At 36.0% G+C, this 13,122-nt stretch overlaps 1 protein-coding gene and 1 non-coding gene across 2 annotated transcripts in view; both read right to left on the reverse strand.

Annotated features, from left to right (window-relative positions):
* Positions 1–2,957: 2,957 nt before the first annotated feature.
* The window catches only part of UBL3 (ubiquitin like 3), a 188,489-nt gene continuing 178,324 nt past the window's right edge, over positions 2,958–13,122 (reverse strand). Inside the window, exons 3-4 of the mRNA XM_034980702.2 lie at positions 9,693–9,860; positions 2,958–8,809 (exon numbers count right to left, since the gene is read on the reverse strand). Of these exons, the coding sequence (XP_034836593.1) occupies positions 8,745–8,809; positions 9,693–9,860 (233 nt within the window). The 3' untranslated portion in view covers positions 2,958–8,744. The remainder of the gene's footprint in view (positions 8,810–9,692; positions 9,861–13,122) is intronic.
* Positions 10,634–10,706, reverse strand: TRNAT-UGU (transfer RNA threonine (anticodon UGU)). Its single transcript has one exon. It is a non-coding gene; the product is annotated as a tRNA-Thr (tRNA).

Genomic DNA, 13,122 nt, shown 5'->3' on the forward strand with positions numbered 1-13,122 from the left:
TTTACATTTCGTCGCGGCGTCCGCCCTGTGTCACTACCGCTTAAGGAGACCATTATTATTCACCGCTCTAATAAATGGACAAGTGGTACTGATTCTGAGCGCAACTAAAATTTAGAGTATTTGCTTCTTTTTCTTACCAATGTACTAAGAAGAGGAAAGACAACCCTAATTTAATTTAGAGCTGTCAAACCTCGTGACTTTAGCTGCCAGTCCTAGTTGAGTAGAGTAGTCCCAGTAGAGTTTATTGTTTTTTATAGCGTGCACTAAAATTTAGTCTTTATATTATTATATTATGTAAAATTCATGTTCAGTATTTTTTAGCAATATTAAAAAAATGCAGATACTCTAAATTTAGTTTAGAGAAAGACAACGAATCGGCGCCATTAACACACAGTACGCACGCAGTAGCGCGGAAACGTTTAAGTGAGCCCAGAGAGAAGAAAGAAAGAAAAAGACAGAGCCTAGCAGAACATGGCTTTTAGCATCAGCGAACGACGATTTAGTTGCTTTTCGGAAGCTTGACGAGGGTTGAGAACGCTCCACGCCCCACACATATGCTTGCACACATGTACAGTAGCCGGCAAGAAATATTGCAATCGACCTATACTATATAAGATTTCGGCTTTGTAGAGCGTTGTCTCTGTCACACCTATGTGACGTTTTGCCAGTCTCAACGACAGAGACAACGCTCTACGAAACCGCTATCTCTTTCTAAAGCTTGATGTACAATATTTTCTGCCGACTGTAAGTCATGTTGTCGTCAACGTCATCGCTCTACCATACAAAGCTTAAGCCAAAGTGTGCCACATTGGGGTCGATTCTCTTGTACACAATCTCTAAACTAAACTAAATTAACAGGTCTAAATTTAGGGCTATCCTTTTCCGCAAGCAACATTATGAAAGGGATAGCAATAGATTTAGACGTGCCATTTTAGTTTAGTTTAGAGATTGTCTACAACGGAATTAGCCACAATATTAAAATTGAGCATCAAACATTTAACATCGATTTTTTATTTATTATAGTTAACGGTAGCATAACCTAAACGTTGTGCGTTAGTACCTACCCTCATTATATACGATGACGTCATAGACACTCTAACCGTCAGGATGTACAAAAATCCTAGCTCTCAATAATATGTCAAGAGTTACACCTAGATAATAAAATTGATAGAATTAATTCAAACTATAACCCTATCCGCGGAATGTAATTAGTATAGCGCTCTCTCTGTTTTTGTATGGGATTACGTAACATACTAACTTCATTCCGCGGATAGGGTATAGAACTAAGTAGATATATATATATATATATACTAGCTGATCCCCGCGGCTTCGCCCGCGTGGATTTAGGTTTTTAAAGATCCCGTATAGCCTATGTCACTCTGCACTCAGGAATAATGTAGCTTTCTACTGGTGAATGAATTTTTAAAATCGGTTCAGTAGTTCCAGAGATTATCCCCTACAAACAAACTTAACGACAATACCTCTTTATAATATTAGTATACATATATACTAGCTTATGCTCGCGACTTCGTCCGCGTGGACCACACAAATTTCAAACCCCTATTTCACGCCCTTGGGGTTGAATTTTCAAAAATCCTTTCTTAGCGGATGCATATGTCATAATAGCTATCTGCATGCTAAATTTCGGCCCGAGCGGTCCAGTAGTTTGTTGATAGATCAGTCAGTCAGTCACATTTTCCTTTTTATGTTCAGATAAAAGGAAAATCATAACATATACGACGTTAGACATATGTAGGTTTAGGTGATTTTGTAGTGGTGATAATAAAAAGAATAACCGACTGAGTTTCTTGTAAGCTCTTCTCAGACTTGGGCGCGTATGGAACCCTCGTAGCATTAGTTTTAAGTACGTAATTAATTATCACCACTATATCATCTTCCAAATTAACAATTTTGACTATCAGTAATTGTATCATGTTATCTATTCTGAATAAATAATTTGACTTTAACTTTAGAAACACATTTGAGGTGCGATGTTGTACTCGTGATGCGACGACGCACCGCAATTTTTGTAGAAGGGTCCTAAATACTTGGTAACCAAAGAAAATCTTAAAATAGTAGTGTAGGTACCAACTAATTTTAATTTAATTTACTAACATTTTCTAATTATTTGTGGTTTAAGCGTTGTCCTAGAACCGGTAGTGACACAACTTATTCTATTAGCGTGTAGTAGAAACAATTATTTCATTAACTCGATTAAATTTAAGAGCTATTTATTTATATTATAGTCTATGGAAATATTAAAATACGTTGAAGACATCGTATTATTTGCGTACGACATCACCTTAGCCATTCCAACTACGTTTACACCCGACTTTACACGTTTGAGATGATTACAAAAGCGGCTATGTTGTTATGGCCGTTTCACATTATTCAGTTGCTGGGTCCAGCGCTGAACTAAATTGAGGGTGTTACATTACTTACACAGACTATGAATATCGTATTGTAATTCTGGTAATGCAGTATTCCAAGATTTGGATGCATGCCAATATTGTTACAATATTATAAATACCCTCGATACGATATTGTGTATCGTGTGGTACAATACAGTGATTTTTTTCTTTAAAAAAATTATATATTGACAGTTTGGCATCACCCATAGATGGCGTTGCCTACATTTATCTAGGCTTTGGGCTTAAATGACCATTGTAATTTTATCGACACTGGAATGACGCTGGACAGGATATCTCATCAAACCAAATCCCGCTGGCTTCTGACTGCTTATCTAGTTACTGAGCTGCGTTACTTACTCAAGTCTACTCACTTTTAATATTCACTTTATTCAAATACTAGTTCAGCGCTGGATTTGATTACTGGATTGGAATTTGGAATGCTACTCGAACAATATGAACCGGCCATGAAACTCGAAATTCCAACTCGCGAAAGCAACATCTATGTACAAAGGATGGCGAAGCGAAAACCAAAATAAAACATGCGTGTGACGTTGTAAATTTACTTTAATTATTAACTAGATATTTTACACAACTTAACAAAATACATACATACAAACTAAACAGAGTAACCAAAAATAAAAATTAAAAAGAAAACAGTCATACGGCATCGTAAACATCGAATCAAATGTTGTTAGATTTGATTTTTTTCTTTTTTCCTAAGCATTTTTTTGCTTGAAGTTGGCAAGATTTTCCTCAGTTCACTTTTAAAACAAATGTAACAACACTTATTCGCTTTTTCTTTGTTGATAACATAATCGACGCGTTTTCAACTATTTTCATTACTACTTAATACTGCTCGAATAGAATTTCACTTAGCCCATGATCTTTTCTGTCTCAATGTGTAAATAATTTTATTTGTACTATATCACAAAATATATCGCATCTTTGCTAAACGTCAGGATGGATTTTCAAAGTTCTAAATAACGCGATTTATAATAATTTTAACAAGGATTCCCTAATTTATCAACTAAAGGAAGAAATTAACGGCTTAGCCCAAAAAACATAATTACACAACTCTAAAGCCAATATAAAAAATATAGCCTAAATAAATCGCCAATGAAAGTTAAGGCAGTTACATAATAAATGTGATGTAAATTAAAAATAAGAAGCATTTTGTTCGATATTTATTTACAACAATCATTCGGGATCTGGTAACACTAGCTAGAGCCATTTATCTTGCATAAAAACTAAATTCACAAAAATGCAAAATCATCAAGAAAATGATGGAAGAAGTCCGTTATAAACCAAATTTTAAATTGAAAATTCATCATTTATTTTTATTTCTCTTTTCTTTTTGAATGGGTTGTGTTCACATTTCCTATTTTTTTTTTTTAAATTTCATGTAAGTAGTAAAAGAAAGTAGCGGTAAGCATTTACTGTTTTACCGGCATAGTTCATCTATTTTTAACATTAAGTTAAATAAAATATTTTTTTTATCAGTATCATAGTACAGTAATCATACAGTAGGGCAAATATTCCCAATTTGCTAGTTATGCACGTACTTGGAAGTTAGATTGGAACACACTTTATGTGGTCACTTTTGAGATTGTGAATCTAGTTTGCATTTAAGATATCAATGGCTAGGAGGCATTGAAAAACAATTATAAAACTATGGAGAAAATGTTACAAAATATTATAAGACCGAGTCTAGCACACATATTTAAGTCGGAAGCGGCCGTTTTGAACGTATTCAAAATATGCATTGAACTGTATTTTACAATTATTTTTGTATCACTACGAATTTCTAAAAACATCATCCGATAAGCTGTGTAAGCCTTTTGATTCTATGTTCTAGCCAAAAAGTTGACACTCAAAAATTCTGAATGTTACCCATTACATGTGTAATGTAAATACAAACTAAGAAGTTGTCAAACTTTTTAGTCTGTTTTTTGCGTTGGGGCTGACATTATTAAAAATGATAAAAAAAAGATCAAAAGAACATTTTTTAGCCGTATTATCCGTGCATTTTTTTAAGTTCACTCATCAAATTCGTCGTCAAGATTTCAGAGATTCATTAAAATAACATTATAAATTTTTTCTGCTTTCTTTTATTGTTAGCACATTTTTTCTATACAAATAATTAAATCACGGCATAACGAAACCATTCATACAGTCGGTCGACGGAGACATCTAGACTCCGGACAGAGCAATCCTGCAGGGTGATAAGACCGAGATGGTCGACAGAAGTGGGTTGGACAATTTTTTTTTAATTAGTTGCTTAGTAATCAGTCGTTCGGGTATGTAGATGCTACCACTGTAATGTCGCTAACATAAGGTGTTGGTTGACTATGTATTACTGTGCTATAATAAAGATTCTTCTCTTCGGCTACAACAGCATTAGAAAAATAAACATGCTGCCAGTCAGCCGCTACAATTTGATACAGTACAAGCTACAACTAGCACGGTAAAATAGCGATTATTTAATTCTCTTTACAAATAAAAACAATGCAAGTATTGCGAGAACTTATCACAAAGGAAAGTAGATAGCCCGTTATAGTCCCTCAGATAGATATCAAATACACTATTTACAATGCAAACGAGAGAAATTTACACACTCCATACAGTTACAGTTTAGCAACCATACAGTGATGACAGTAGCGGTCACTTGGATAAACTAAAACTCAACTACCTCATTAAAAGCTGAAGTCATGGTCTTTGAAATTTTAAAATACCAACGTTAAGGCAATTAATAACGTAAAATTAATTGCCTGCGTTGCCCCTCTGTATGATTGCTAAACCGCGACACAGTTTCGCTACATAATTTGTCATTTTTAAATCTTTTATAAATATCTCCGTATCAACGTCATAATAGATAAATTCATGTAGATGGCCTAAATAATACTAATAATTAATTAATAATATAATTTACTCTGTCGACAGCGGTGTGCGCGCAAGCCAATACAATCTGCCAGAATCACGCCACCTTCCTTTTATCTATAGGTACATAATACACATAATATGTAAATGATGTATCCCTAACCCTTACTCCGTACTAGCCGATGCCAACGGATCCGACCACTTCAATACAATGCAAACCTAAAGAGCTTCCGAGACGGTCAAGCGGCTTGACGTCAAGCACGTAGATTTTGGCTTGAGTCAAGCATTTTGAACTTTTAAACAGTTTGCTTGAGTGATTGATGCGATTATATATTTTTGCTTGAAGCGACGTTCGAGATATGTGAAAAATGCCGTTTGCTTGATCAAGCCCCTTGACGGGCGCATCAAGCTCGCGTTAAGATGTTTGATTAAGCAAAACAAATCTACAGTACGCGGCCGAAAGTAATATACATCAGCCTTTAGAATAACATTTCGGCTTTGTAGAGCGTTGTCTCTGTCACTCATACCTATATGACGTTTTGTCGGTCTCTACGATAGAGACAGTGCTCTACAAATTTGCCATCTCCTTCTAAAGGTCGATGTACATTCCTTTGGGCCGCGTCCTGTACGTGCTTGTGTCAAGCCGTTTGACCGTCTCAGTAGCTCTTAAATTGTAAAACTGTAAGTTACTTCACCGAGACGGCTCGTGAGGTAGGCCGCGGGTTGCAGGACGGTGACATATTACGCAGGAATGTTGAATGATACATCAAGGAATTCAACGTCACTGTCACACTTGCCCAACTTGCACTTTACCAACCTACGAGCCATCTGAGTTAAGTAACCCACAGTTTCCCCAAAACTATAGTATGGGGCTTACCACCAATTATTTCAAAAGCCGGCATTGGCCTCTGGTGCTGCAAATGTTAATGGGCGATCAACGTTCGCTAACTCAGTGATCAACATTAACTGATGGCCATCAAACTCATTTGACATTGGTAGGTTCTCCATTACTGCTGCACTGAATGATATTAAAATACTTTTTTGTAGAAAACCTTCAATAAGTTCCCTACCAATATAATATAGTATCATTAATATGTATTAAGAATTTAAGCGCTTTTTTCGTTAACAAGAAACTAAAATTTTATATTGGAAATCTATCAAAATGTCAAATTTATTCGTTAGCTAAAGTTCATCTGAAAGTAGCGAACCCGGCCCTCAGAAAATTTAAATTGCGTTAAAATCCATAAAACAATAAATTATTGAATTGGTCTAAAAATAGAAGTTGTCATATTGATTAAAAATGCTTTTCCTGCATTTACTGAAATTCGTCAACCTCCCATCCATATAGATATAATATATGTAATACAACCACTTCTATATGGCAGTAATACGTGTATTTTTATCAACCTTTCCCATTTTATCTTTCCAATGTACAGACATCCTTTCTTATTCTTTCATTACATGCATAGATAGATATCCTATTTTTAAACATATTATATTCGGCAGCACGATAATTCTATAATGAGCTATAAATTACGCGGTGAGTTATACATTCACTTAGGCTCAAGGCATATTGCGGCAGCCCCAAACCGACACGACGCGTATTTTCTTAAATGGGCAAAGTAAACTGAACTTTATTTCCGTTATGCACATCATATTGGTTATTAGAAACATATTCAACAAAATAAAAATAAATACGCGCCTGTTTTTTAAACACAAATTAATATAGGTATTACTAGTTGTTTCCCGCAACTTTGTTCATGTGGATGTAAATTTGTAAAGAACCCATTGAAATTTCTCAAATATTTTTATTCCAAAAGTGCGCCCCACATTCAGAATTTCCCTAAGTGTAGGATGCACTTAGAAAAAAAGAGTGCAGAGAGGAGACTCAAGGTAATATTTCTTCCAAAATTTCAAATTTCTACGTCAACCTAGGCTTGTTCGTTGTGTGTCATAGTACTGTTTTATACATACATAATATACTACGTAACATTTTTATAAAGACGCGCCGCGTCGCTTCGTCTCTCCTGCAATACGCTTTAAGCTTTATATTCTGCCCAGGGAAACAAGTTATAGACAAAAAAATAAAGCACAAACGCTATTGGCAAATAATAAAGTAAGATTGCGTTTACTTACAGTGGAAAATAAAAATTGATATCGTCTGTCAGTCAGTAGCTTATGTTTGAAAATTGTGATACCCACCGATAATTTTAAACGCTCTCCTGTCCTTGTTATTTCCATACAATTGAATGAAATAACGCTATATTACAAGTAACTTGTTTCCCCGAACACGGTATAGTAAAGCTATTTCTGAATTAATTTTCACTGTGATGACGAAAAACTCCTACACGAATAATTTGCACTTGCGATATTTTTAAAAACTCCTTCGAAATGTGCGTTTAATTTTTTTTTAATACAATTTGTGCAAACTGGAAACTGGCCGAAAGTAAGGTGCTAGCGCTTAGTAAGGAAATAATTTTTTAAAAAATAGTGAAGGGGTGTTATCTTATAGAATAGAAGCGAGTCTTTTAAAAATATCGCAAGTTACACACAGTGTTGCCAGTTGCAACCGCTTGGGGAGGTCCCTATTTGTACGTCATCTTTTGATCATATTAATATTCGTACGAGTCAAGCCTAAGGCTAGCCGCACTTTGGATACGTTTTCATACGAATTTCACTCGTGCGAACGATTACGATCTTCCAAGTACGATGGGAGGGCACAGATTGAGTGTAGTTACGACTAATTCAATCCAAAAAAAAAACCATAGTACTAGGAAGGTCGGGATTGTTAGTACGATTTCGCACAAGTAAAATCCGCACGAAAACGCAACCATAGTGCGGCTAATGTAAGTTTTTCAAGTTAATAAACATGACAATTTTAAGCCGCGCTCACTTTGCATACGTTTTCGTACGAAATTCAGTCGGAGTACTCACACTGCATGCTAGTTAGTCGTACGTGAGATTAACTCGCATCCAGTATGATCTCTTCCATACTACTTGATATTCGGTTCGTGCTTTTTAGTACGTGGTCGCACGATCGAATTTCGTACGAAAACGCATGCAAAAACGTGCCTTTAGAGTTAACGATGGTTATCTTTAGCGTTAATCTTCCCAATTTGTATGAAGTTGTCAAATCACGACGTTTGACTTTTATACAAACTGGCAGATGTAGACAACATTAATGACATTTTTATCTCACATTATATCAAAATCTCACACGGATACTGGTTTATTTTACACTTGTTAAGTAAGTCCTATCTACATTTTCAATTTTCCCCAGATTATTTAAAAGTGAACACCTGGCAACACTAGCCGTAAAGGTACTGTAACACTAAGGTAATTAGGGCGAATGGAATCCTGACTCTAGTCTACATCACTGAGTGTGAACACATAGTCCGCGTCGCGTATCACCCGTCTCGCTCGCTCGGTGTAGTGCCTTCTCGCTCGCACTACGCATTACAATATGCAACAGGACGCCGAACAACAACTGCTCGAGCCGCCTTTACTTTTTTGTCGTTGATCTGAAATTGAAAAAAGAAATATATAGGTATTATGTATTTAAAAATCATTAAAAATTAAGTTTTCCAAAAATGTTTAAAGTGGATATGGATTAAAACTAATTTCATTGGCAAAGCAAAAAATTCGAGTTATAAAGAAGGAACGAGATTGAAAAAGGTAGATTAAAAAAATCTAAATATAATATATCATGAAACACTCAAACGTTATATATATCTGTACATATTTTCATGAAAATATCATAAGATCCAATTTAGAATCTCAAAATACTACATAATATATATTACATTTTATTATATGATATTATATTGTGTATCTTATTCAAGTAAAAACAAACAGGGACTATGTAATTAAGTACATGTAAGTAATATAACTACGAGTTCTAAGTTGTACCTACAGGCGGACTACAAAACAAAATACATAGTTTTTTATATTAAATAAACTAGTAATTATAGTATACTAGTACATATTTTACTTAAGTAATATTATGCAGGAACAAATTTTGATTAACACTTACAACAATTCGGAAGGGGAAGGGTAGAGGTATGGGAAATGCGGGTATTGTAGTTGGTTAAATGTCAAATCCATTGTACTTCTGTAAAATTATTAGTTTAAAGATTAGTGTACTCTTATTACTTCTCAGACTAAGTTCTGTAAAGGGAATTGTATAAAACCCGACATATTATTATAGGGATGCAAATATGGTCCGGTCTGGTGGGAGGGTTCGGCCGTGGATAGTTATAACCCTACCTACCGGCCAAGCCGTGCCACCAAGCGATTTAGCGTTCCGGCAGCGTGTGTGAATGTGTTTTACTCTGTATGTCTTGTTGTAACTGCAACCGCACGTGTATAGCTGCTCTAAGTAAGCAAGTAAAGCTGTGCACCCACCGTGTGAGTTGGGTTCGGGCAGATGCTCGCGCGGCACGAGGTGCATGACGGTGGTGCGGCCGAGCGGCAGGCCGAGCGCGCCCAGCGTCACCGAGCTGTGCAGGAAGCGGCCCTGGTAGATGAGCCGCAGGATCTCCGCGCGCGACACGCACTCCGTCGCCCAGTCCGCTGCGGAACAAAAATCCCAGTGTAACATACCTTTATTTTGTTTTGACTTGTGACTGTAAACTAGCACATAGGTGCTAATTTGGGTTCAAATGAATGTTAAATTAAAATGATAAATCTAAAAAAGTGCTTTCCTTATCAATGTTACATGAAGACAAAGATATCACAAAACTCCCGAGAGGCAGAGCTCATGCGATTATATTTTAAAAAGTGAAGACAAATTCCTATGCTTTTGTACTGTACACACATACGCGTAGCGCCATAGACTACTACGTATAGTCCGCGACAGGTCGAGATGGCAATCGGGGTATGAGATACGTCACCCGCACCGGGTTAGCGCGGGGGCTGTGCAGGTGTGCGGGGCGTTCCCTCCCTTGATTGCCTGGACCTGTCGCGTACTATAGATATTGGCGTGGGAACTACTAATTTTTAATGCTACAATTTCTTTTGAAATTTGAAATTAATTAATCACAAATAATTTTGTAACATGAAGAATCTAAAGATATGAATAAAACTTACGAATTAATTTAATTGTCTCAGATTTAATTATTCAAACTACGATTAATAAATAAAACAATAATATTCCATTGTATAGAACTGAGTTTACAATGTAAACGAACTAAGCTTCAAGGATTTCTAAAAATCGTTGAATTCAAATCAGTTCAAAATCGAATTGAACACGGTTCTGGTGAATTTTTATATTTCAAAATAGATATGAAATTGTAAAACATTAGTAAATTTAAAAAAAACTTTAAAAAAGCATTACCAATCTTGGATGCCCCCAGAGAGATTTGAACTCTCGACCCCTGGTTTACAAGACCAGTGCTCTAACCCCTGAGCTATGGAGGCTGATGACTACGCTGCCGTAAATATTGACTTGGAGCGACGCTCGTGCTAGTCACGCACACTAATGTATTGTGTTATACGAACACTTCACACAAACAAAAAGTTATTGTTGAAGTGATGTAACGGGTCTGCGTATAGATGGCGTTGCTCAACAATGGAGTAACTTGAGAGTAAATATTTCAAAAACATACTTTGTAACGTAGTGAAACAGCAAAAACTTTTCAAATGATAAATTTTATTTATCAATTAGGCACAAAAAAAGAATTAATAAAAGTAAATGTAAATAAATTCTCTAGTTCTAATGAATATTTACATTTAGTTGACATTTTAAAGTTTTTTTTAAATTTGAAATTATTGTTTCACCAAAAAAGTTTATGGTGAAACAATAATTTCTAATTTCTATGATTGGTCACTCCAAACTCCAAATTGCAAGTATATATTTTCCTACACGCAATTTAAAGTCCCTTATTTTTATACACCACTCGAGGGTCTTGGGAAAAAAATTCAGGCCGCACATAAAGATGAATCTAATGACGTATCATTTATCGAAATCGGTTGAGCCGTTCAGTAGTTACAAGCGGACATACATACCATACAGGTCAAACACATGACCCGGCCGTAGTCGGGTAAAAATGTATTCTTTGAAGCCAGTATAAATGTTGTAAATGGTAAATGCGAACAGCCCTCGACGAGATGGGCTCGCGCGATTAGCCGAGCGCTACCACAAATCTGCCGATAGCCGCCGATAACGCGCCGCCGCCGCGCGGACCCTCGGTTAAATTACAGCTTACCCGTACGAATGCACCAAACCCGTGCTCGACCTTTTTTGTGTAAGGTCTGGGCTTGACTAATTCTTTTGAACACAACCTCTAAGGCTCAATTTACATTGAAAGGGAATGGAATGGAACGGAAGCGTCAATGCGCCTAGTCGCTGTAACGAAGCGTTACATGAATTTATTATTTATATTATAATTTTATCTAATTTATTATTATAAATCATATTTTTAAACGTAATTTTGTATTTTTTTAAATTCATATACACTGTGTTATTAAATTTAGGCGTTGCAAATAGCAACACCCATTTCCAAACGCAATCTTTGCTGTTGCTTGTTTTATACGTCAGGTCGAATAGAACGGCTTGAAGTTGGTTTGATTGACAGACCGCCATTATGCACCCGGCGCGTCTTGACGCTGGGTGTGTAAGTTTTTTTTGTTGCGTCCACCTTTTTTTATGGTGGACGCGACGCCTTTAAAATGTGCGTTATCGAAATGTTTTCTCTAATTTAAATATATTATGCAGTGCTCTTACGCTCCCGTTTACGGGTAAGTTTTGGATGGTACTCAAACATGTAAATCGTAATTGTTTCATTGTCATTTTTTTCACCACGTTTCATACTTAGTTATTTTTTCAAATTTCGATTATTCTACTTGCTTATTTTAATAATCATAACCTTAGTAGTTAATTTCAACCTTTGCATTATCGATTAGCGTAGTTTATTTGCCAATTCATTAGTAATTTTCAATCTAGATTGCATCATCATTGTAAAATTATTTTGACATCATTGTAAAATTATAATATAAATAATAAATTCAATGTAACGAAGCGTTACATGAATTTATTATTTATATTATAATTTTATCTAATTTATTATTATAAATCATATTTTTAAACGTAATTTTGTATTTTTTTAAATTCATATACACTGTGTTATTAAATTTAGGCGTTGCAAATAGCAACACCCATTTCCAAACGCAATCTTTGCTGTTGCTTGTTTTATACGTCAGGTCGAATAGAACGGCTTGAAGTTGGTTTGATTGACAGACCGCCATTATGCACCCGGCGCGTCTTGACGCTGGGTGTGTAAGTTTTTTTTGTTGCGTCCACCTTTTTTTATGGTGGACGCGACGCCTTTAAAATGTGCGTTATCGAAATGTTTTCTCTAATTTAAATATATTATGCAGTGCTCTTACGCTCCCATTTCCAGGGGCGAAGTTTGGATTTAAAAAAAGCGTGGTCTGGACTATAAAAGCGAGTCAGCACCGTCGGGTACCCACGGCCAACATCCGCTGACACCGAACTCCCGGCCTCACACCATCTACGAGGCCGTCAACACGAGGGGAGTACACATTACTGCCGCTAAGGCAAAGGCCGAAATCAACGTAACACCACGACCCTACAAATTTTGTGTACCGACCTATGAGCTAAGCCGCGGTAGTTTTTCTGTACCGACATTTTATATTATTAAAATTCTACCGTGTGCTATTTATGCCGTTTCATTTCCATCATTTCTCTCATAATTAATTTTTTTTAACACCCGCTACACTGGCGCCTTTCACGTGGTTGATTTCTGCTTTTCCTTAGTGGTATAGTGATAGTTTTGTACGGTGCTTGTTTGTTATGTAAAACGCTTTAATTTTT

Source organism: Maniola hyperantus, chromosome 22 (assembly GCF_902806685.2).
Source record: "Maniola hyperantus chromosome 22, iAphHyp1.2, whole genome shotgun sequence".
In the NCBI taxonomy this organism is placed as follows: domain Eukaryota; kingdom Metazoa; phylum Arthropoda; class Insecta; order Lepidoptera; family Nymphalidae; genus Maniola; species Maniola hyperantus.